The sequence below is a fragment of the Astyanax mexicanus genome, chromosome 1 (assembly GCF_023375975.1).
Source record: "Astyanax mexicanus isolate ESR-SI-001 chromosome 1, AstMex3_surface, whole genome shotgun sequence".
Lineage (NCBI taxonomy): Eukaryota > Metazoa > Chordata > Actinopteri > Characiformes > Acestrorhamphidae > Astyanax > Astyanax mexicanus.
The window spans coordinates 56803965-56830394 of NC_064408.1; the positions used below are offsets into that span (position 1 = coordinate 56803965).

At 37.7% G+C, this 26430-nt stretch overlaps 1 protein-coding gene across 2 annotated transcripts; it reads right to left on the reverse strand.

Annotated features, from left to right (window-relative positions):
- Positions 1-1657: 1657 nt before the first annotated feature.
- znf512 (zinc finger protein 512) lies at positions 1658-26024 on the reverse strand. 2 transcript variants are annotated; one of them, XM_022666166.2, is made up of 15 exons: positions 25093-26008; positions 24414-24469; positions 24176-24225; positions 20816-20994; positions 20596-20679; positions 20375-20488; positions 19848-19972; positions 13592-13678; positions 13325-13423; positions 12049-12216; positions 11211-11405; positions 10835-10936; positions 10682-10744; positions 7105-7203; positions 1658-4564 (listed from the first exon to the last, which is right to left on the reverse strand). In XM_022666166.2, the coding sequence occupies exons 1-15, from the start codon at positions 25148-25150 to the stop codon at positions 4145-4147; spliced, it is 1899 nt and encodes a 632-aa protein (XP_022521887.1). In that variant the 5' UTR covers positions 25151-26008; the 3' UTR covers positions 1658-4144. The 2 variants fall into 2 exon arrangements, 1 of the variants encoding a protein (XP_022521887.1); XR_007439549.1 differs by having other exon boundaries at positions 4483-4564; positions 6407-7203; positions 25093-26024.
- Between the last annotated feature and the right edge of the window lie 406 nt (positions 26025-26430).

Sequence of the window (26430 nt, forward strand, 5' to 3'; positions counted from 1 at the left end):
TGGAACATAAAATACCTTAAAATGTAATGACTTTAAAGTGCTATCTGTGTTTAAAATACCAATAAGACCTATTAACTGCAAAATGTGTTTTTAAAGTTTTTAAATCGATTATAAGTAAAGTCACGCGAAATAAATTCTTGCCTCTTCATGTAGCTCTCCTACCAGTTGTTGACATTATTCACGTCACAAATTGCGTGAGTCAAGTCTTAAGACTTGCGATAATATTAAACACGTTTGAATTTATCGGAGTGCCAGGACACAAACCTGACTGACTAAAACTTTCAGTCCTAACCACCTTATATTAAAAGATCCAGATGACTCTAACGCGACTCGACTGCAGCTCGACTCGAGCCAGACTCTCGTGATTTTATCCTGACTCAGGAAATTTGTCTGCGACTGAGAAATCGCTTGCAAGTCGTTAGGTGTAAGGTCGACATTAGTCTTCTGTGGTAAAATGTTCAATGACTAATATTTCCCATTGTGCACCACACAGCTAAATTTCATGCTATCAGTTTATTTTTAAATGTAAGTGATTATGTTTAAATATGTTTGTTTTTTGACTTTTACATATTTGGTTTTAAACATTTAGCTTAAATTATACCACAGATAGGTCCGACCCTGCAATGTGATTGGCTGAGAGGCGTTTTGTGAGTGACATTATCAGCCGGTAATACACTGTAACTGAAGCTATCTGGGTATTACTCTGACACATACAGGTAACCTAGCAACGATGCAGCACTTACCATGCAAACAGCGCAGCTACAAACAGAGCAGCAATGAAACTAATTTAACTCGCAGAGCTTTTATACCCAAACAGATCACATTTTCTCGTCCTCTTTAACTCAAACTCTTTCAATAAACAGTGATAATAGAACTCTGGTATAATCACAATAATAGACTTGCGGTTCGTGCTATATCGTGTATTACTGGCACTGCTGTGCTGTGCAGTGACAATATTACACATTATAGCACTCCCTCTCATGTAAAATACACAGGTCAGAAAATGAAACATGACATAGTACATAAACAAATGTATTTATTTAACATACGAAATGTAGTGCAAAATTAGGCTAACATTTAATAAATAAAAGGACAAAATTATGCAAAACAAATACACTGCTAACACCACAAGAAAGCTAATAAATACATTAAGTTCTTTTACCTGTAAGCACACTGACATGCCAAAAGTAATGGGACAGCAGTATGTAAATTAATCATCACCTGTAACCTCAGGGGACTGCTTGGGAATGCCCACACTTCTATAAGTTGCAGGGTGTTATCTTGTAAATGAGGCTCAACACTGGGCTTAAGGTGGCGTAAATTGTGTTGGAGTGAGGCTTGTTGGTATAAGTGGGTAAGGTAGAGGGTGCCACATAGATAGGTTCCATTCACTTACAGAAGTTAGTTTCACAATTTTTTTTCAGTTAATTTAACATGTCTTAGTGCACTGCGTCACATGCAGAAGGCATTACCACCCATAGTGAACAATAAGCACAGTGGGAGGTAATGATCATCTGGTAGGGCTGTAGACTAACCTTTAGAACTTCATCACAAAAGTTAGATGCACTCAAATTTTCAACCGCATTGCACTTAACACCACAGTTTTACACTGCAGTTTTTTTACTGTTTTTTTGAAGGGAAATGATTAACAATCTGGTCAACATAAAGTTCTTTATTTGAAACACAATCCTACAAGAAAGATAACTTACTGAAAAGTGTTGGTGCTTAAAGTGCTTCCCTAAGCTGAAATTTATAAAAAATAAAAATAAAAAAAAATCTAAAAGTGCCAGTGTTTTAAGGTCTTCAAACTGAACATCTCATAGCCGGCTCAATGTCTTGTGGGCTATTCTACATTGCTGTCACATGCCCCTCGGATAGCCAGCTCCTGTAGATTGTCCTTTTCACTACAGGTTAGTGCAGGACGATATGGCCAAAATTTGTCAAAATATATTTGTTAATTGTGGTCAATATAAAAAAATTCCAATACGCACTATATGCAACTGCCGGACTATAAAAACCTATAGTGTTCTGAAGTTTCTGCACGGATTGAATACAGTGAACTGACGGAAGCAGACTGTAATGAACATCAGTCGGTAACAGATGTACTGTATATCTTCTACAACACTAGACCAGTTTTTATAGTATGATGTTCCGTAATTTGCAATGACAAAGAATGTATTAAAGATGGTCAGGTTGCTCAAATATGTCCTAAAAAATAACTATACTAAAGCATTTTTACATTAGTGGCTGAAATATGTTGCAATATACCAGCCCTGCCTAACATGCTTAAAATCAGATGCGCATATTAAGAGAATTTTATATTTTAACATATTTTGGATAAAACAAAACAACAACAAACAAAAAAACTATACGTATAAAAGCTGACCTGAGGACCCTTACAATGAAGTCCAGAACAGCAGATTAGCACAACGCTAATGGTATTTCTGAGCTGAATTAATCACTGTTTTAGGTGGATGTGTTTGTGCTGGTTAGAGTGGTTTGGTCCTGTGGTTTGATATGCTATGTGGATTGCTTGCTAGGCTAACAGACTGCTGATGAGTCATAGAGTTTTTTTAGTCGCACCATTGACAAATTAGGTTGCACTCTAGAGCCCTGTCTGGGTAGAACTGTTGGTGCTAACAGACAAGTGACTTGACACCTATGCAGGAGACCACACACACATATCCCACATGTCAGTACAGTTTTTATCTTTTTTGGGATATGACAAAAGGTTCACAATACTAGTCCTATGACATATGGTATGTCAGTTTATATTTCTTATATATTTGTAGACCAAGGATAAAAGCCTACATCAAGGAAAATGAATGAATTTTGATCATGGTGGATTTTCATTTTTCATGCAATTTTACTTAAAGTCACAAGAATTACAGAACATGTTAAAAATGTTCTATTAATGTACCTTCTATACAGTTCATTTATACACCTGTTTTTAACTTTAAATGTTTGTCTATCATAAACCCATTAATAAAGTATTCACAAATGACACTTCACTGTTAAAGTGTAATGTTATTAAAAAGTTATTGTGGACATTTAATCTCTTTAATCATATACTAATCACATAGATATGAAAGCAAATTAGCAACTCAGCCTTTGGAGAATGTGTCTTTACAGTATAACTCAAAGCTACTGTAAAATATCTTTACAAATACAAAAACTGATAATCACAAGAAGTTCTTAGTCTACATCACATAACAAACTCCTTTTGACAAACTCACAAAGCACTGTATAAACAATGTAACATGCAATTGGTTACACAGGTACTGGGAGGACAAGGTCTGCACAGCAGCAGCAAACTTTAAAGCTCTGGTTTTACTATGGAGTTGTTGAAGCAAAGTCAGCAAAGAATAAGCAAAGGCTTTTAAAGCATTAAGAACTGAATTGTTATTAAGAAATACAAGAGCTTGTGTGTTTTCTGGGTGAACACTGACATTTGGTAGTTCTGCAACACATGCCTCTTTTCTAATTACCTACAGACCTCACACAAACTCCAAACACACTGCATCAAACTAAGGCTGATTTCACATATGTACAAGTGATCTATTCCAGAGCAATTTGTACCCTACAAAGAATTAGGAATTCAGGGACGTAGAGGATGTCTGCTTCAAACATTTGGAAATAATGTCATTTATTTTTAACATGATGAGCATGACAGTGCTCTTACACTGCATCTGAATACTTGTGTGTACTAAAATGCCAAATTATAAAACGTGTTTATGTATTTTTAGAACACGCAGTCAGCTTCTGTTTAGTTTAAAATAAAATTAGACAAAACGGAAACAGAAATTAAACTGGACACCAGCTAGTTTTGCTGTAATGTAAACTGAAATAGGCCTTCCCTAGCATAACAGTGTATCTCTAGCACAAATAATACCATTACCTAAACTGTAGTTATTTGCTAACCACAGGGTTTAGGCTACGTGAGCACCATTAACTGTGTAACAATGAGGTGAGTTAAGCATCTGGAATGCGTTTTTCCTTAACCAACAAATTTCACATGTGAAGTCACCCTTGTAATATGACAGGCACTGCAGTACATACACTGTTCTACAGGCTTTACTTTAAAACTAATTGAAGAAAACGTGTTGTAAGGACAAGCACAAGAGTTCAGAAGGTGTCTTCAAGTTTACTTGGGTGGAGCATGAGGCTTTTTCAGAGTCCAGACATCATTGCTGGAGGCCTCCGCATCCTCTGCTTCTGACTCACTGCTGGAACTTCCACTGCTACTGCTATGGCCTTCACTGGCACAGTACTCAAAGCAGAGTTTTTCCTGGCTGCTCCTTTTCACTTTTCTGCCTGGTCTATCCTCCTTCCTCTTCCCTTCTGATGTTTCTGGTTGTGCCGTCTCGCTGGACATGTCCTCTGCTGGAGCTTGCGTGTCCTGCCAGGAACAAGGGCCTTGCGGGAACCGAAGGGCTGTGTTTGGCATGGGAATGCAGGGGTCATCCATGCTGTGGAACTTGGGCATGGGCTTGGATTTGGACTTGAGCTGCCTGTCAGAGGGGGAGGCCTTGGTCTTGGCCTTAGAAGTAACCACAAACCAGTCCTGGATATAGGAAAACATATTTAGTAAAGTTTATCACTGTAACACTGGTCAAAGTAGACAGAAGCACACCTCACTAATGATCAAAAGACCTTTATTTTACTAAAATAACAGCCATGTCCAGCCATGATGGCTCTTTGTGAAATAGGCTAGTAATTTTAAAATAATTAATATCAATTAGGGATATCTGGAATGTCTGCATTATGTACAATCCTAAAAATGGGTGGGTGTCATTTAAGGTTTGCTGTATCTAATACAACTTGTAGTCCTTGCAGAGTAAGCGGCGCTTAAGGGTGTACAAGGGGCTACAATATGAGTGCAAATGTTAGTTCACCAGTCTCAGCAGGTATATGAATTTTGGTCCAGAAAGTCTCCGCTAAAATACAAAGAATTTCCATTTACAAAAGAATGGAAACCTTATGTACAATCTCTCATATGCTAAAATTAGTTTTTACTAACAATTTTAGCACACATTCAGGTCTTCCTCTCTAGACTAGTAAGGATTTAATCAGAGATAACACAGGTGGGGGCAAATCTGTCCTCAGCATCACAATTATTTTAGAAGCTCAAGTTCAATATGGAAAAAATTGAAAAGTATATTCAAACAGCGCTTCCTCCTCATGAATTGGATTCTATAAATGACATATTACTAAACTGATGTTGCACAAAAGTAAGTTCATCCTTATGTATTATTATAATATAAAACCAGACAATTGTACTGGCAAATAAACATCAGTTTACAGTTCACATCACTGTGTACAGTATTGTTTGCTTAAATTTAGAAAAAAAAAAATTGATTCAGGATTAAGCAGCATTCACAGTCATGTGAAAAATTGTTTGCTCCCATTAAACACATATCAATCACGCCACCAAGTTTGACGGTTTATCACACCCGAGTTCATTTTCTCTAGCCACACCCAGACCTGATTACTGCCACACTGTTCTCAATCAAGAATCAATCTCAACAAGACCTGCCTGAAGGTTCTCTTGAGACTGAACGCAGTATGTCGCGAGGCTTTCCGCTCTGCTGGACGCTGGCCAGTTGAGGTTGGGTTGTGCTGCTGCTGTCGTCAAACATCGCCTGCTGATAATAGGCGGAGTTTTCTAGAACTCTGCGACCGGTGTTTTGTAGTTTTGAGTCTCTACAGCCTCTGTAGATCTGTATCTCACCTTCAGAATAAAGCTCTGATTCTGCTTTTCCTCTTGTTATCTCTACATAAGCGTAGGGAAGTGATGTAGAGCTTAGGGTATTTACTAATTGTTAATATTAGTCGCTCATGTGTTTTCTTATTGATTGGTCTTCAGTTTTTTTTTTGGTCGCCTTGGTTCAAGTCACGTGTTTTCTGCTGGCTGCGATACTGCTTGCCACAAGGTTAAACTTGAGCTATACTGAACTTTGACCGTGTGGTGAAGGTGTGGTTATGGGGGTGGAAATGCACCGCTTTTCCAAACTGCTCGGCCGCAACGTGCAATGTAACAGTGTTAAACCTTCCCAGGTGTTGTCAGCCGATCAAAATGACCCCAAGTGCACGGCTACATTGCATCCAAGAAGTCACAAAAGACCACACAACAACATCCAGAGAACTGCAGGTCTCAGTTAAGGTCAGCGTTCATGACGTCACCATAAGAAAGGGACTTGGCAAAAATGACCTGCATTGCAGAGTGCCAAGACAAAAACCACTGCTGAGCAAAGAGAACATTAAGTCTTAATTTTGCCAGAAAACATCTTGGTGATACCCAAGACTTTTGGAAAACACTGACGAGAGGAATTTTTTAAAGGTTTGTGTCTCATTATATCTGGTGTAAAAGTAACACCGCATTTCAGAAAAAGTAAATCATACCTACAGTAAAACATGGTGATGGTAGTGTGATGGTCTGGGAACTATGAATTCCGCTGTTTACAGAAAAAATCCTGAAGGAGAGTGTCCGGTCTTCTGTTCTGTTCTTCTGACCTAAAGCTAAAATGAACTTGGGTTCTGCAGCAGGACAATAATCCAAAAAACATCAGCTCAACAAGTCCACCTCTGAATGACCGAAAAAACAAAACAAAATGAGGACTTTGGAGTGACCTAGTCAAAGTCCTCACCTGTAGCAGATTGAGATGCTGTAGCATGATCTTAAAAAATGCCTAAAAACCCTCTGTGGCTGAATTACAACAATTCTGTAAAAAAGAGTGGAGCCAAAATCCCTCCTCAGTGCTGTAAAACTCACTGCAAGTTTCCACAAATGCTTGATTGCAGTTGTTGGGTGGCCCAACCAGTCATGTAGGCTTTATTTAAAAACAGCCTTTTGCTCTTACTTGTGTGACAAACATTCAAAAAAAGGGCAAACACACACAATGTCACAATGTATTATAACAGTGATTTCAGAACACCCTAATCATAGACCATGAGCTCTTATGATGGACATGATGCTAACTACTGAATAACAAACATTTTTAATAACAGAGAAAAGCCAATGTCCAGTCCTAATGCAGCAGCATATTTACTCATGATATACAATTTTTTATCCTGGAATCCTCTTAACATTTGAATATGTTTTACCTGCGAATGAACAGAGTTGATGTGGTATTTCACTCCACTCTCTGAGTTGAACTCTTTCTTACAGATCAGGCATTTATACTTTCCTGTATGAAAGTCCCCCTGCAGAGAAAAGCACAATTATCCCAGGTGTATAACATTAAACCTTGGCAAATCATCCATCAAACAATCAAACAATCATTTCCTTACATTCAAGTACATTTATATTAAAGCATATACTAATCTGAGACAATATCAATCACATAAAAGCATTATTATTATTATTATTATGTTTCTCTGTCCATGGGTTCACAGAAAAGTGTTCCCTAGTGATAACGATAACATGATTTAACCAAAAGCACAAGATCCTGTATTATTTCAAGCTGATTTTTTACACAGCACAGTATGTGTTTTGAAAAAAAGCACAGCATGCCTTGGTAAATGTGTTTCGAACTGTGGATTCTACGCTTGTAGACACAGATAAATTACACCCCCAAAGAAATCACTAGCCACTAAGAGCTTGCTGTTTTTCCTCAGCTAATTTAGCTGCTATTTCTGGCTCAAAGATATTTATCACTACTTGAACATGCCTGAAGTTATGATCATTCAGCTGATCATTGTGGCAAAAGGACTGAAATTCCACTGTGGGGTGGCCCATGGTGTCTCACTGTGCGGTTCATGGCAGACTTTTCTTTGTTACCATTGCTTTTGTTTAGTTTAGTTTATGTTCTGTTTTGGTTAAGCTATGTACCTGTTTATGCTTTAGTCACTGTAGGGGTGAGCTGCCATTTTGTTTGTCTTTCCTTTCAACTTTTGTTTTGATGTACAGGTAAGTTAGCACTTATTGATTGGTTAGACACTTTTGTTTGTTATTTTGGCCTTGGCTTACCCTAAAGTTTTGTGACTGGTTCATTTATTTATGTTGCAACCCTTAGACCCCTGGGCTACACTTTTCATCTAGGGTTATAACACTTGCAAAATAACATTTTTCCAGCTTAAGTGATACATTTTGCCTTACAACATTAAAGTAATGACAGTAATGAGTAGTGTACAGTGTTTGGTTTTGAAAACATATTGACTGAATTCAGTCTAAAAAGTTCAATCTTGTTCTCATTTGACCATAAACGTTTTGCCACATGACATTATAAGTGTTATAGTCTCAGTCTTCTTCAGTTGCATAAAACGTGGAATCACACACATAAGCATAATGGGTTAGTTACACAACTTAATTACAACCCCTGTCAGTAGTGATCAAATGATCAGAGATTGGGCAGATTACGTAATTCTCAAAAGAGAGGATTTGGTGGAAAACATCCAGTACACAGATTTATTAAAAATGTAACGTTACATTGTTACATTGTAACTCAGCAACTGAGTAACTCCTTAATTCTAATGTAAAAAGTATTAAAACTACCCTGAGATATTATAATACAGTTAAAAATTTAGTCTGCCAGTCCCACACTATATTATTACTGTCTCTCTCCCAAATATACAGGGAAATACTAACATAAAAAATAATCATGATCCTAATTATGATTAATCACAGAACTGCTACTGTTTTTAATTTGTTTATTTAGGAAAATATGCATATTTATATTAACCAATTGTTTCAATAATTATTACATAAAAACAAAACCTTAACGGCCAACTTGGGACTGTTCTTTTATTTTAACTGCATTTCCAAAGTATCGGATTGGAAGTATTGGCAGTTAAAAAAATGTGATAGGGACATCCCTATATGTCAGTTTGCTAAATAAATAAAAAAAGCCATTAAGATGATCATTTAGACAGATTCCTTAGCTGAACAATCAAAAAATACTTCATCCATGACTATGTATGATATAAAATGTGGCTTATTCTTCTCATCCCTCAGGAGCTTCTTTTTGATGTGTTCAATTCTACTATGGTAAAACTGCAGTTTTGGTGTTTCTTTAAAAGGCAGGAGCAGTTTATGGCAGCTATTCTTGGCTATGTTATTTTTCTAAATTCTTTTGGGAAACTGTTCTTGAATGTCCTTAACATTCTAAATCAAGTATATAAATGGCCTTTATAGAAGTAATGCAAGGAGACACCTTAACAATATCCTTGTGACATACACTAGCATGACATACAATACTCCAACTCAAATCCGCGTCTAGAGCATAGTTCCTTTGTATCCACATCCAGTGCCCGTGAGAAAACACAGAATTTAACAGTTCTGCTCCTCATTCATACCTGAGACCTTGTAACAAGTCACATGATGCCATTTTCACTTAGAAGTGTATTTACTATGTGTCTTCATTATTATTATATTTTTTATTGTGGGCACAGCAAATGTTCACTCTTATATAAGCTCTACACTGCCTACTTTACATTATATCAATGTGTCATATCTTCAGTGTTGTCCAATAAAAAGATCTAACACAATATTTACAATATTTACAGTCAGGAAGTATGTGATTTCCAAGCCATTCACATGTGATATAATAATAAATGAAATCATCATTTAAAAGTGCTTTCTGTACTGACTTTTTTGTGTTTATCCTAGTCTGAAATTAGAATTGGTTTAATAATTTAAAAAATGTAAGTAAAAAAGCAAAAAGAAAAAAATATGTAAGGAAGCATATACTTTTTTACAGCACAGCTACATGTGTAGCGGGGGTCAGCCTAGTTAACATTTTACATGGCAAAACAATTATTGCTGGTTTGCTTAAATATGATTCTAACTCTGAAAATGCCTTACACAGTACCGCAAATGTTTGTCATTTTTTAAATCAGTGCATCAAAAGTATATATCATGCAGTATCATGCAGTTGTACATATCCATGATATTCTCAGAAAAGAACATTGTGACATATACAGTTGCAAGAAAAAGTATATCAACCCTTTGGGAATACTTGGAAGTCACAACAATAGACAAACACAGTCCGCTTAAATTACCACCACACAAAAAATTATTGCATGGTTTTATTGTTAACATTCACAGTGAGGGGGGAAAGTATGTGAACCCCTAGACTAATTACTTTTCTAAGAGCTAATTGGAGTCAGGATGTGATGAGATTGGATGTGTTGGTTAAAGCTGCCCTGCCCTATAACACACACTAGTTTTAAGTTTGCTGTTCTTAAGAAGCATTGCTTGATGTGAATCATGCCTCACACAAAAGAGCTCTTAGAAAACCTACGTTCAAGAGTTGTTGACTTGCATGAAGCTTGAAAGGGTTACAAAAGTATCTGTAAAAGCCTTGATGTTCATGTGTCCACGGTAAAACAGACGGTCTACAAATGGAGAAAGTTCAGCACTGTTTCTACTCTCTCTAGGCGTGGTCGTCCTGTAAAGGTGACTGCAAGAGCACAGCGCAGAATAATCAATGAGGTAAGGAAGAGTCCTAGTGTGTCAGGTAAAGAAATGTCTATTGTTGTGACTAAGATGAAGATCAGAACACATTTAAAGACCAATTTATGCAGAAATCTAAGTAATCCCAAATGTTTCACATATTTTTCTTGCAACTGTAATAATGTTTGTGATAATACTGGTATTACTTATACTGCTACCATAACACAAGAGAAAAAGAAGTGTTGCTAAATTTTAGACAGACAAAAAGGAATATGTAGAATTCCCTACCAGTGTACAAAGTCCAAGGTGAGCCTTCAGACCCGACACGCTTGTGTAATAGCAACCACAGCCCTGAGCACAAAAATAAATCAGATAAAGCCTGTTACAAAACCAATGATAGTTGTACATGTTATGAACTGAGATATAACAAACAGCTCAGACCTTGTTGGGACATTGCACTTTTCTTTGCAGTTTCACTTCATTCTTCCACTTTCTCAAGACCTCCTGGCTGAAAGCAGGTAATCCAGGACGAGAGTATCGCAGCTAAGGCAGTGTAAAATGATTAAATAAACACAAATACGAAGTAGTGAGGCTGCATCCAACAAGCAAAAACACACACAAACAAATGTTTGTAGTAAAATCGGCAGGGGGCATTAAAAATGTCATACATTCAAATGCCAAGTGTTCAAGTTATACAAAGCATTACCTACATGTCCCAATGTCCTCAACCTGTCTAAGAGCTAAGGGACTCATCTATTGGACAAATACACGCATTGTGCTTTCCTTTTTTATAATCCTCGCAGTAAAATAGGATTACCTTCCTGTCATCAGGGACCAGGTCCCGCTGCACCTTCCTCTTAGGCCATTCTTTAAGTAGCTCCTCATTGGCAATCTCACGTAAGTGAAAGATGGCCACCTGAGCTGACAAGCGCTTGACCCTGCCACTAGATGCCTGCTCTGTGCTGGGTTCCACTTGGACTCCGAAGTCCTCAGCTGCTGACTCTGGAGATGCCTGCAGAAAATATGTTCATGTTCATATCAGAAAAAGTATTTTCAGGTTTCAAAAGCTGAAAACTAAATGAACTTGTTAACAAAATGAACAGAATTGTTTCTGAATTTTTTTCAATAACAAATACATCCACACAAAAACACAATGAGCCCCTCAGTATGAATTGGTTTTACCAACATTACTCCTGGTAAAAAAAGATAAAGATAAAGCTAAGATAATATCTAAAGCAAGGCTCATTGGTCACAGAACTTGGACAAATTAATGCTATTTGGGTAGTGTTTAATTATAGCTATACTGAAAGTAAGTAAAAAAAAAAAAACAGATGCACTGATGGCTAATACTTTATGCTGCACTATGCATTTGCATAAACATGGGTTTTCTAACTCATTTGTAAAAAATTCCATTAAATTTGAAGCAAACAATTATATTTAATGTAGCTGATCCTAGCTAGCAAGAAAACATTTGTTAAACAGTTGTTACACATTTAAACTGACAATTAAAACAGTGTGTGAGACCTGAGATATTTCACTCTTGGTGCTACTTTCCACAAACTATTCAGATGTACTGTTCAATACTAGTTTTAAACAAAAAAAACAGAAATGAAACTGTTTAGCAGGTAAATCTGTATGAACTGAGGGGTGCTCACCGGTCCATGCTCAGACTTAAGGTGGTACTCCAGCCCTGCTCTCGAGCGATAAGGCTTTCCACAGTGCTTGCAGTTCATTAGAAGCTTCTCCAGCTCAGACTCCTCTTTACCACACTTTTTCATGTGGTATACATAGCCCATTATACTGGTGAAGCTGCCTGTGCATCCCTGCAGAAACCAAAAACAACTGTTCTGACCATGATGTCTGGAGGCCAAGAAGAGCTATTTTAATTTTTGGCAAGTCAGAATAAAATGTTCACTAAAACAACATTCTACATTCTCTAGCAACATTTCAGTCATTTATTTTTGCTTTGTTTCAAGTAGCTAAAATATAAATTGCATAATCCTACAGGGTGCTTTTGCTTAAGAGGCCCTGAGCAGAAGTAAGACCCTTCTCTTATAAAGCCCACCAACTCTGGAATAACCCTCCCAGAAATAGTCAGAACTGAGCCTCAGTCTCAATCCTAAAGTCTAGACTTACTTTGTTTACTTTAGCTTTTAACAAATTTGATAAAGGCTGAAGATCAAGGGGTTCATGGACAGAGTGGTAAACTGTAGGGCTGTCCTCTGAAATTCATCAATCAGAGATTCTTTAAGTGGAGAATTCACTAATTCAGACATTGGCCATCTTAAAATTGTTAATTTAGTTAAACTGATCAGTTTTTATGTTGTTAGGGGGAAAAAAGGCTATATTTATTAGATTTTCTGATGAACACCATCATTTTTTTCATTTACACATACACAGAGTTTTCATTCTTAACATTCTGTTTAATTATTTATTTTAATATGCATTTCTACATAGATTTTAATGTTTAAAGTGTAATAAAAATAACACTTTTACATAACTTATAACTTGTTTTAAACATAAATGAATGTGTGCTCTCTGTCTCATTATTACACAAGTCTGGTTTGTATGTCTGTATAGCTACAAACATTGCTTTGTAATTAGAAGATTTCTCTTAAGATCTTTTGTGCTGTGCTTTGTACCACTATGTCACTAGTAGCAGTGTACAAAAATTCTACGTTCGGCTAATATAATGTGCATGTTTTGGGAAAACCTACAGTTTTGGCTTAACTGTAGTCTTTGTAGCATTTAGAAAATAAGTTTGTTGTATTAATTAGTAAGATGTGGACTATAAAATCCTAATTAAAATCCAATAAAATGTTGTTAATTGCTGGGACTAACACTCATAAAAAAGTAATTATTTATCTTTAGCACATTCATATTTTTCTGATGTGTACAATGTACTACCATGTCTTTGGGTAAAATGTATACCTCTTTTGAGCATTTTAATTTCCCCATCCTCTTCAACACTTTTCTTAACTTCTCTTTTACTGCCTGGTCATCCAATCCATTCCCATCATCTGGCGTGGGCTAATCCACCATAAGACAGATCAAACAATCAGTATTATTTCTAATATCATATACATCATCATACTGTTCACACATATCAACTGCATATATAACTGAAACATAATTTCAAGTAACTGAACTTTTTTTTTTTTAACAATTTAGAGAAATAATAAACACACACACACACACCAGTTTATTGTGGTCAGCCATGAGGTGGTACTTCATCCCTGTTGAGGTCTTCAGCTGTTTTCCACAATGTTGACATGTGAAGTAATGCTAAAATATTAAAAGAGCCAAATCAATGAAAATGAATGGAAAATGTCTCTATAATCAGTCAGGGACAAACATATTGACACCCCTGCACGTACGCCATAAATATGTTTCATATGCTTTAGTATTTACATGTTTACTTATACATGGGTTTAAATCCAGCCACACCACTCTCCCTTAAAAAAAGAGAGGGTTTCCAGGAGGAGCTTTTACATCTGTTCCAGTTATTCATTTGTTCGTCAGGTAAATTTCAGTTAAATTGCACAGTTTAAAAACTTTGATGATGAATGTGAAATTAATGCAAATCATTTTTTATGAATTAATTACAGAATATATACTTAATTGATTTTTTTTAATCGCCTGACAGAAATATTAAAAACCCAAAAATCTGAAAACAGAAAAAAATAAAATGTAATTTGCTCAAAAATAAAAGATTTCATAGGTCCCTATCTACTTGGGTAGGCTGCATCTTGGCTAAAATTCCCAACACAGTCACTGTGTTTGTTAGCATCACAGGTTAAACCTGGTTGAGTTCTGCTGTAAGCTAGTATTAAACAGACAGCTGAATTCCAGGGTTCTGAGCTCAATATATATAAGTTTAAGTAAACTATAGACATAATCCATAAATCATATCAAACTACAATACTTTTGGCATCTAATTAACACACTGCCTTATTCTGTAATAAAAAAATCAGCAATTAATCTAGCATGGAAAATCAATTAAACAGTAAACAACAATAAACATTTGCCAGTTATCTGTTAAAGCTCCAATATTGTAGGCTTAAAAATGTTATTATACATAGCAATATATATATACATACACACACATACACATACACACAGAACAGGCCAAAAGTTTGAACACCTTCTCATTCAATGCGTTTTCTTTATCTTCATGACTATTTACATTGTAGATTCTCACTGAAGGCATCAAAACTATGAATGAACACAATGTGGAGTTTTGTAAAGGTCAAAAAAAAAAAAAAAAAAAAATATATATATATATATATATATATATATATATATATATATATATATATATATATATATATATATATATATATATTCTAGTTTCATCAAAATAGCCACCCTTTGCTCTGATTACTGCTTTGCACACTCTTGGTATTCTCTTAATGAGCTTCAAGAGGTGGTCACCTGAAATGGTTTTCCAACAGAACAGTCTTGAAGGAGTTCCCAGAGGTGTTTAGCACTTGCCTTCACTCTGCGGTCCAGCTCCAAACCATCTGGATTGGGTTCAGGCCCGGTGACTGTGGAGGCCAGGTCTTTTTTTGTTAAGTATATAAAACTCCACATGTGTTCATTCATAGTTTTGATGCCTTCAGTGAGAATCTACAATGTAAATAGTCATGAAAATAAAGAATGAGAAGGTGTGTCCAAACATTTGGCCTGTACTGTGTGTGTATATACAGCTGCTGGTCAACGAATTAGAATAATTTGAAATAGTGTAATCATGAAATTCTTTGAATGCATTTTTTGTGCAGAAAGCAAATCAGGTGTTCACCGCACCTGTCCTACTCGTTAGACTAATCACATAAATTTGCTCAGCTGAGCTTTCCAAAAGGCCCATTTAGGCCATTTAACTGTGACACTGTTGTTTTATTGAATTAGAATAATGGAGAAACCGTTTCATTGAATTAGAATAATTTTTATTATAATTACAATCATCACTTTCTCAGTATTTTGTGGCTGCCCCCTTGGCTTGTATGACTGCCTGAAGTCTCCGCGGCATCGATTTGACCAGCTTGTCGCAAGTTTCCGCACTCACACCTTCCCAGGCAGTGGCGATGTTCTGCTTCAGTTGGTCTAGCGTAGTAGGCTTTCTGTCGCGAATTTTCCGCTTGACGATGGCCCAAAGGTTTTCAATGACATTGAGGTCAGGCGAGTTGGCCGGCCATGCCAAAACTTCAAGCTGTTTTTTAGTGAGCCAATCTTTGGTCGACTTTGCCGCATGAGCCGGTGCAAGATCCTGTTGAAATATGAAGTCTTCTTCGCCGAACTGTTCCTCAACAGTCGGAATCAGGAACGTTTCCAGAACATCTTGATATATGGCAGCATTGACAGTCTTCTTGAGGAAGCAGAGTTTCCCTACACCTCGAGCGGACATGCATCCCCAGACTATAACGCTCTGGGGAAACTTGACGGATCTTTTCACGCACTCGTGGTTGTAGGTTTCGCCACCACGACGCCAGACACGAGGACCTTGGTCACCGAAGGAGATGCAGAAGCATGATTCGTCACTGAAGACCACTTTCTGCCAGTCTTCAGCAGTCCACTCGCCGTGTTCTTTGGCCCACTTCAGCCGTTTCTCCATTTGTTTCTTGTTCAGCATCGGTTTTACTGCTGGAACGCGAGATTTGAAGCCGAGTTCGCGCAGACGACGGTAAGTGGTTGATCTGGAGACGTCAGCGCCGGTCTGCTTGTTCCACAAGTCGGTGAGCTCGGAAGTGGTCTTGAACCGGTTGCTGACTGCGATCTTTCTCAGCTGCTTGTTGTCGCGAGCAGAAGTTTTTCGGACGCCGGAACAGTTGGTGCGCTTGCTGCAGTTTTTCTTGAGAGCTGTGCAGACGGAAGACTGGCTGATGCCGAGCTGCTCAGCAATTTTAGTTTGGGTCAAGCCTTGTTGGTGAAGGGCTTGAATTTGAGCCACTTTTCCGGTTGAGAGGTCGCGCTGCTTACCCATGATTGATTTTACAACTTAGAAATTCTACTCAACCCTGACTTTATACTGCACAGTGAACACTCTTCACAGAAAACAAAAATTCGAGCATTTATTCTAATTCAATGAAACGGTTTCTACATTATTCTAATTCAATAAAACAACAGTGTCACAGTTAAATGGCCTAAATGGGCCTTTTGGAAAGCTCAGCTGAGCAAATTTTTTTCCAGGTAACGAGTTCTGTGATTAGTCTAACGAGTAGGACAGGTGCGGTGAACACCTGATTTGCTTTCTGCACAAAAAATGCATTCAAAGAATTTCATGATTGCACTATTTCAAATTATTCTAATTCGTTGACCAGCACCTGTATATATATATATTATACAACTGCACGTTTGTTTAAAATTATTTAAAATTTTCTATTTTATTAAGTCTTTTAAGCAGCAATCTATTTCAGCTATTGATGTTTAATTTATACTGTTCATATTGACCCAAATTCAGAAATATATTGTGAGGAAACTTTTGGCCACACAATTCATTAACAACATCCAGCCGAGAACAGTTTCTGCTCAGTCTAGCCCAGCTTCAGGAATTGAGGCTCGTATACGTTCAAAAATAAATTAGAAACACAGACACGTCACTGAGACATTTGATTAGCTATGAAATTACAGGAAACAAAAAAAATATAGATTATTTTACATGATCACTGTTAAATACATTTTTATCACCTTATAACCACAGACATTTTAAGTAATTGACACACACCTAGTAGATGGTATTTACAATTTCATCCAGCACAAATCAGGAAAGTGTGACGTGCAAAAGTTTTCAGTCCCCCATATCAATACTTAGTAGAGCCACCTTTCACTACAATAACAGCTGCAAGTCTTTGGGGCTATGTCTCTATATCTCTTTTTGCTCATTCTTCTTTATAAAACAGCTCAAGCTCAGCCAGGTTGGAAGGAGAGCGTCTGTGAACAGCAGTTTTAATGTCTCTGACTGGGCCGTTCTAACACATGAATAAACATGATTTAATTCATTCCACTGTAGCTCTGGCTGCATGTTTAGAGTTACTGTCTTGAATCTCCTTCCCAGTCTCAGGTCTTTTGCCACCTCCACAAGGGTTTCTTCCAGAATTGCCCTGTATTTTCATCATCTCTGACCAACTTCCCTGACCCTGCTGAAGAAAAGCATCTCTATAGCAGGATGCTGCCACCACCATGTTTCACAGTGTATTTTTTGTATTTAGGTCAGAAAGTTCAACATTGTTCTCATCTGACCACAGAAACCTTTGCTGTGTTCCTACATGGCCTGTATCTTTGATCTGTCTGGTGAGATCCTTTGTCTTCATGATGCTGTTTGTTCACCAGTGTTCTCAACAAACCACTGAGGCCTTCACAGAACATGAGTATTTATACTGAGACTGAATTACACACAACTAGACTCTATTCACTTATTTAGTGACTTCTAAAGGCAACTGATTGCAATATAATTAATTTAGGAGTTTCCCAGTAAATGGCGTTGAATACTTTTGCATGTCTCACTTTTAAGATTTATAATTTTCGTTCAACTTCACAATAATGTGCTTCTTTGTGTTGGTCTTTCAATTAAAATTTAAATAAAATAAATATATGTGGTTGTAAAGTGACAAAATGTGAAAAAGGGCAAGGAGTATGAACACTTTTGCAAGCCAGTGTACAAGCTAATAAAACCTGTGTTACATTAAAATATATTTAACTTTTATCATAAGCAAAATAAACACAACACTGTTTAACTCTTTATATTCCTATATACAGTTTTACAGTTATATAAAATGTTGCTCCAGTAACTTTAAACTTCATTATTCTTCAGTTTTATTTGATTACATTTTTAAAACCAAGTTGTTTAAAATAACTATATCTTTAATTACAGATATTATTGGAGTTCAAACTGGCATATCGCTGCTTACTAGAGGAAAAAATAAGTGATGGGTAAAAAGATCTAATACAAGTTTAGACAATTTAGAGTTGATCAAATTTAGAGATTATCCAATGGGTTTCATATGTTGTTAGTGTGGAGCAGAGGCCTTTAAACATGATCAGTGCTTCATTTCATATATAAAAATCTACTGAGGATAAAAAATTCTTCAAATAAAGAGACAATTGACAGGGAGTTAGAATTTTGTCACATGCTGCGTTTTTTGTTCAGCAGCCTTCAGCCACAAAATCCAGAGTTTTGTTCAGATTGACCTTTTCAAAACAAACTGTAGTTTTTAAACAAACTAGTCAAAAGAAAGGAGTGCACTGTCTGACATGACATGTAATTGCAATGTTGTTCTATATCTAGTTCTGAATCAAATAGCACCAGTTGTTTATCTGTTGACTGCATAATTGCAATTTGACTTATAACAAACAAAATTAGTTTTTGAGTGCTGTAGTGCCCCCTAAAGGCCAATCTGGATGGAATTTTGTTAAATTCATCAGAGTGGTATTTTGCATAAGCAGTAAAGATTGTAAGGCTAGACCAAATACTGCAGAGTTACAGCAATTCATCTTAGAAATTCCAAGAACACAAGGACTGCTTGAGGCATGGACAAGTGAAAGTGTCAGGCTTTATAAAAATATTTTTATACCAACAACAATACAACAAATTTTTAAAAATCTAGAGACTAGTTGGAAAAAGCTTTTTTAAAATAATTAGAAATTATGAATAAACAAAGTGTTTTAGTTCTATTTACAAATTTAAAATATGGACCTTTCTTAAGATTTGTATAATCAATACTGCCTGCAAAATTTCAGGTTTAAAAAGGTTAATTAGCTTTGGACCTGCCCAGCCCTGCATTCACTCCAGCTTGGATAAAAATCTGATTTAATTTAAAACTCAATAATAATGGTAAATCATTAAGTGTTTTTTTTTTTTGTTATTAGTGAGAACTGTCAGCAGCGTGCATTGGTGAGAAATATGGCGCTGCTTGTAGAATGAGTGGGAAATCTGTGTTTTTTCCCCTCCAAAATAAAGCACATTAAGAGCAGATGAGGTGTTGATGATAAACACTGCGATGTGTATAACCCGTCACAGGCAAATTCCGCAATCTGAATTTATTCATTAATGCAGCTGTTGTCACACTGAACACATGGAGCTCTGTGCAGCGGTAATCAGCACACTACAGCAGGTCTACAACCTCGCACACACACACACAGATATGTTACTGGTCATCTGATTGGCTGTGCTAAAAGCAATTATGAGATGTTTTTGATGGAGGCTGAAAAATGGCGAGCACTCTGTTAACTGTCAACTGTGTATGTGAAAGTTTGATAATACCACTATTTAGAGCCGGATGCAGCCACAGTAAAAAGTTTATAGTGATGTTCAAATGCGAACAAAACAAATAAACATGTGGATACCAAATTATGTGATAACTGCAATATGCTGATGCACTGTCTGAAAAGTGCAGGGATGCCAGTATATTTGGTCATGAAAATGCAGATGTTTTGCTTAAGCAATAGACACTGCATGTACCAGTTTGCAGGTTGCCAGGTGTTTCTTTAGGCCCTCCACTGTTTTCCTCCCTACACTTTTACATTTGGGACAGGTGACTCTGCCCTTTGCTAAAATTTGCAGCTGCCACCTTTCCTCTTGACTTCCTGTTAGAATACATAAAATAACACAGTTATCATAGCTTTATATACTTTTAATCAAATTACACCAAAAGGAAAGTGAACAAGAGGTGGCCAATAGATATTTAATAGTATCGTGATATATTTCCTAATTGCATCAACAGTATACTTTTTAAATCAAAGATATCATCGGATCTTAAGGAACACTAACCCGACTGCACATTTTATTGCACAGAGAGTAATAAGTCCAATTTAATTGGTTGAATTGTAGTATATTTAAATTTACTCAGTATGTATAGAAATAATATGTTTACCTTATCACCAAGCCCTTTCTTATTCTCAAATCTATTTTTCAAACATGTGCCATGACAATAATTATCCAGAGATATTTTGATAACTGCAATGACAATGTATGATCAGTTTCTTTACCTGGAGGATAAACAGGTACCTCTTTCTTTAAGTAGGGAAAAGAACTCTGGGGAACCGCACTGCTAGTTGACGGAGTCCTTTGAGTATACTGAGCCACAGGGACTATGACAGGAACTGTAGGAGAGACATTTTACCAAAGACTAACCTTAATTAAACTGTTTGCAGCAATGTTAAACAGAGTGAAAATATAAGTATTCAGCAAGAATTGAAGGAAAGAATACCTGTCTGTTTCACTTCTTCAATATACTTTTTTAGAGAAGTCTGGCCAACTTCTTCCATTTTACGTTTCTTTTTCATCTCAAACTCTGGATATGACAGAACATTAAATTGTACATTGTATTTTTAAGAGTTGCGAGAAGGAAAGGCAACATTACAACATGGTCAATGCTTTACCATCCCAACAAATAAAAGTAAAGTAAACTTTGAAATGTTGGTGCTCACCTGTTTCCCTCAAAATCTCAATATTGGAGCCAACTTTTCCCTCTATTATGCATGTGGTGGCATGACCAGTAGCAATTGGCTGGACTTCAGATCCATTGATCAAGTTGGCATTGACACCTGAGGAACTACTAGATCCAGCTTCTGTGGGACCGATGGAGACTGGCTGCAGATCATAATACCTGGAAAAGAACCACAGAACAACATACACACAGTAATACAAGATATGCCTGTTTTAGGCATAATCAAACTGTATATACACTACCACTCAAACATTTGATCTGCAAATTTTTCATTGTTCAAGAGATAAACACATTTTCATGCAACTCACTGCATTATAGCTTAGTTTTGCAGAGAGGCCTATTTTGCATGAAAGTTGAAACATCAGCATTTTTTTTTCAGACTCAGTTTCATGGTATATTAATTACTCTGGGTTTAGATGAACCATCACAAAATATTGTGGTCAAACAAATCAGTATTCCAGAGCTTTTCTAAAAAAAAATATATATAGATGATGCGTGGGGGTGTCACGATTCTCTAAATCCTCGATTCGATTTTATTTCAGATTTTAGGGTCCAATTCGATTCGATTCGATTCTCGATTTTCTATGGTCAGTCATTGGTTTGATTCATCAGATTTACAATATCTTATTTCAAAAGGTGGACTTGATTTAAGTGATAAAAATGATACAAGTGATCTGTAACAATACATATTTTAATTAAGATATATATGTAATGCCATCTGGTAGCTTTTTTGGTAGCAGCAGTTTGCACTATTAAAACAGCAATGTGCAACACAAAATAAATAATAAACAAACTGAACTCTATCCTCCTATAATAGTTAAACATGAAAAATAAGACTCTCTGAGAATAACAAGTTTTTTTCTTTAATAAAGATATATAATTAACTTTATCTGAGAGAAAGATGCTCCTTAAGGTACCAAAACTATTAACATATTTGAGGCTAGATAAAACTGTTATTTTTTATTTTCAAGTTTTAGTAGTGTAGTATCTGCAGTTACTGACAAGCTTAATTGTTCAGAAAGAAGCAACTTTCTTTAGAGACCAGTTAGTTAATTATTGTGTTAAGAAAGAAAGGCTAAGTGAAAATATCTCACCATTCTGTTAACTACTCTAAAAAGAGTAGCACAAACAGGCTCTAATACGGACAGAAAAAGGAGTGGGAGGTCCTGAGGCCCAACTGTGCAGGAAGACCAATATTCACTTATGTTCACACAGCAGGTAAGTGTAACAAATCAAATGTTCGGACCAAATTTGATAGTTATTATAGGCTGTTAACAGAATCTTTTTAATGTGACCCATATTGCCATCTGTCTAAATGGTTTACTGTAGGTGAGACATATTCGCAGAAGCCTTGCTTGATGTTAAGTTAAAATTTTTACTGATCCTTGTCGGAATATCAAGAGCTATTAATGAGTTCAGGCTGGTAGCCTGGTTTATCACTGAGTATTCACTGAAGCCACACTGTAAAAAGTACACGTTACATGGCCACAGACAGTGTTTTTTTTTTTTTTTTTTTGATGCTATAGCGGTGATCTGTAGCCATGTTTGGTGAGTTAATTAGAAACACCCCATGACTGCGTTACATGCCTTCTTTCATATAAGAAATGTATGATGCTGAAATTCCCTTCTTCTTACTGTCTTTTCTTATTTTTGCTGCACAAGTCATCTGAATTCCGGTTTGGAGTAATTGTATGCTTTGGAGGTGGTAAAATAGGAGATTTCTACAGAGTGGAAGGGACCTTGAAGAATGAAGACTACCACAAGGTTTTGCAACGCCATACCATATCCTGTGGACAGCGCCTGATTGTGGCCAATTTCATCCTACAACAGGATAATGAATCCAAACAACCTTAAAAATGTGTCAGTACTATTCATTAAATAAATAACCAGACAGAATTCTGACTGTAATGGAGTGACCAGCACAGTCTCTGGATCTGAACCCTATTGCTGAAGTGGGAGCAAAGGAAAAAAAACACCCTTCAAGCCAGTTCATGCTGTGGGAGAATCTGATGATTTCCACTGAAAACAAGAAAAATTCACAGCAATCTTAAACATTGAACAGTATATTCTTCAAAAAAAAAATGGTCATTTGTTGAATTTGCAGCATCAGGTCACACTCACTGAAATCAAAAGCTATTTCAACCTAGTGACATGGAACCCTTATTTGATACTCCAAAGGTTCTCTATAGGGTTGAGGTCAGGGGAAGACACACCCATGAGTTTCTCTCCTTTTATGCCCATAGCAGCCAGTGACACAGGGGTGTACTTTGCAGCGTAAGATGGTGCATTTTCATGCATGAAGATAATTTTGCAACGGAAGGCACTGTTCTTCTTTTGTACCATGGAAAAAGATGGTCAGGCAGAAACTCCATATATTTTGCTGAGGTCATTTTTACACCTTTAGGCTACCAGCCCGCATGATTCCGGCCCAAAACATGACTCTGCCACCTCCTTGCTGACATTGCAGCCTTGTTGGGACATACTCCATCCATCTGGATCATCCAGGATTGCCCGTCTCTTATCAGTAAACAAGACTGTTTGGAAATTAGTCTTCATGTATGTCTGGGCCACTGCAACCATTTCTGCTTGTAAGCTCTGGTTAGGGGAGGCCGAATAGTAGGTTTATGCAACACAACAATCTTTTGAGGGATCCTACACCTTGAGGTTTGCGGGACTCTAGAAGCACCAGCAGCTTCAAATAGCTGTTTGCTGGGTTGTAATGACATTTTAACAGCTGCTTTCTTAATCCAATGAGCTTGTCTGGCAGAAACCGTCCTCATTTTGCCTTTATCAGCACGAACCCGTCTGTGCTCTGAATCAATCACAAATCTCTTCACAGTACGATGATTACACTTAAGATTTCGAGAAATTTCTAATGTTTTCATACCTTGTCCAAGGCATTGCACTATTTGACGCTTATTAGCAGCAGAGAGATCCTTTTCTTTCCCATCTTGCTTGAAACTTGTGGCCTGCTTAATAATGTGGAACATCCTTCTTAATTTTTTTTTCTTTAATTGGGCTCACCTGGTAAACTAATTATCACAGGTATCTGAGATTGATTTCAGTGATCCAAAGAGCCCTGAGACACAATACCATCCATGAGTTTAATTGAGAAACAAAAAAAATATGAATCTTTATGACACTTAAATCCAATTTGCATAATAATTTGGAACGCTTTGTATGCATTAGAGTGTCCCAGCCTTCTGTTGTTTTATTCTCCAGAATTTTTTGACAACACAGAATTTGGATAAAAAGCTATCTTTGGTCTATTAACACTTAGGTACTTTCATTATAATCATCAGTCTAAAGATCTGACCATTTTCAAAGGCATCCAACTCACTTTTTTCTGCCATATGTCCTCTTTATCTTTTGGGAGCTTGTCTCCTCATTCTATGGAACAAGAATGCAGAATTAGGCAACACAGAGTTCAACATATTTCACTTTCTGACAGAATATTAGAATGAGCTAGACTGAAGAAGACTGATCTTTAATGTAAACAAAAAACAACATGACAAGCACATTACACTGTTCTATGCCTCTATACCCATGCATGATTGGAGGAGGAGGTCAGATCTTACCATTGATGGAACATTCCCACTTGCTGCAACCGCTTTCTCCATTATTTTTGAGACTTCTAATGAGATATAAGTACAGGGATAAAAATGTTTTTACTGAGAAAGTGCAGTTACACAGATCAGCCACATCAATAAAAACACTTGCCTAATACTGTAGGTCTGCCTAGTGCCCCTAACCCATCTCTAGCCCAGTGAGGCTAAATGAGTGCAACACAGGCATCACTGCCTTTTCAGCTTTTTTTGTGCTCCATTAGGTCTTGTGTGGGACTGGACAGAAATTGCCTCCACTTCCCACACACATTAACAAGGATTTGGTTTCCATGACTTCATGTGTCCATCCACAAACTACTTATGGTAAGTAATGACCACCACATACCGAGAAAACCCTAGGAAACCTGCCATTTTTGGAGATTATCTAACCTAGTCACTTTTCTATTGCAACTAGGTTATTTTCAAAGTGGCTTAGATTTTTCAGCTTATTAACTTAAAAAACTGACTGTTCACTTAGACTGTTGCTTAGAAAGCATATCCCGACATATGAGTTGTGACATTGTAACGGAATGAACATTATATCATTCACCCATCAGTGGTTTTAATGCTATGGCTGATCAGTGCAGATAGCAGTAGTTTTCTGGAAACAGTGATTAAATGTAAGGTTAAAGATGTTGGCAGATTTAGTTACCTGCTGTCTGGGCCTTCATTTGTGGCCTTGAGGTTTTTCTCTTACTGGCCACGTACATGGCAGGTATGTTTCCCTGGACGCGACCTGTAATCTACTGCTGCGCTGCTGGTGTGGACAGAGCAACTGTTTAACAATACAACGCGTCCACTGCAAAACACACAGGACAGATAAGGCTGCTCGTCCCCGATCCTCCTGCACTCCTGCAGAGTCCGTGCAGCGCAGAGCTCTCGCTCTCAGACCGGGGGGCGCGAGCAGCACTGCGGCCCCGCGGCTCGAGTTTTAGCAGGGAAACACGGTCGGGAAGCTGCAGTGTCGACAGGGCGAAGAAACCGGAGACCGTGCTGTAAAAATGTACAGTTCTGAAGCTCGTCCAGAGCTGAAACACGAAGCTAGAGATCAGGAACAGGCGCAGCACCACCGCTCCTCCACCATCACTGTGAGTCCTCCAGTCTGAGCAGGGCGTCTGATGGCGCTCCAGCGGAGAACTGCCGTCGCTCTACGCGAGAAAGAGAGCCATTCCCGCAGTTACACCGCGCGGAGCATCGAGGGGGCGAGGGTGCTGTTCTCGTGTTTTTTTAGCGATTATCTCGACGTGTCTGCCTCCTTCTCGCCCGCTCGTGAGGGGCGGACCGCCCCGCCATGGCCTCGCTGGTTAGCCCTCTCTCTCTCTTCCGCCGCGTACACCGACCACCGAGCCAGACCTTTAGCTCCCGCTGCACCCGGCTCCTGCGCGCCTGTTTGGTCCTGGCTGAAGGAGGCGGGCCTGCCCCCATCTGCTGATCCCAGATCAGATATTAGCGAGCCCTGGCGCAGTCACTCCGTCGAGCTTTAAACTCACGGCTGATGTAAGATCCGCTGCCCGCCCGCTCCCGGCTGATTCTGCAAAGCGCTCTGAGAAAACGGCGGAGCTAACCTTGAGCCACGCCTACACACCCCCACCACGAACGGACGGACCCATGGGGGCACTACCTAACTCCCTGCCCTAAAGCGCACCTCTAGATCATAAGTGCTCCTAGATCATAATCATAAATGAATAATCTCTTTTTGCTCTTCAGTTAGAAAATGGTGCTATTAAGTGCCTTCAGTGTCGCCATTCACCTGACAGTGTCCCGAAGTCTGCCCCTTCCAGTACAGTAAATAGGATTTCTCTGACGGGTAACAAAACATGATTTATTGCTGGTCAGATGCCTCTCTAATGGAGAGGTGCCCACCAGTGGATTAAATGTGTAAAACTGTAGAAGACAGAGTAGCGTGTTGTGAGTGATGCAGTTAAAAGGTAAAAAAAAACAACTCATTCTTATTCTTAAACTTTATCTATTCTAAGCATCTATTTTATCC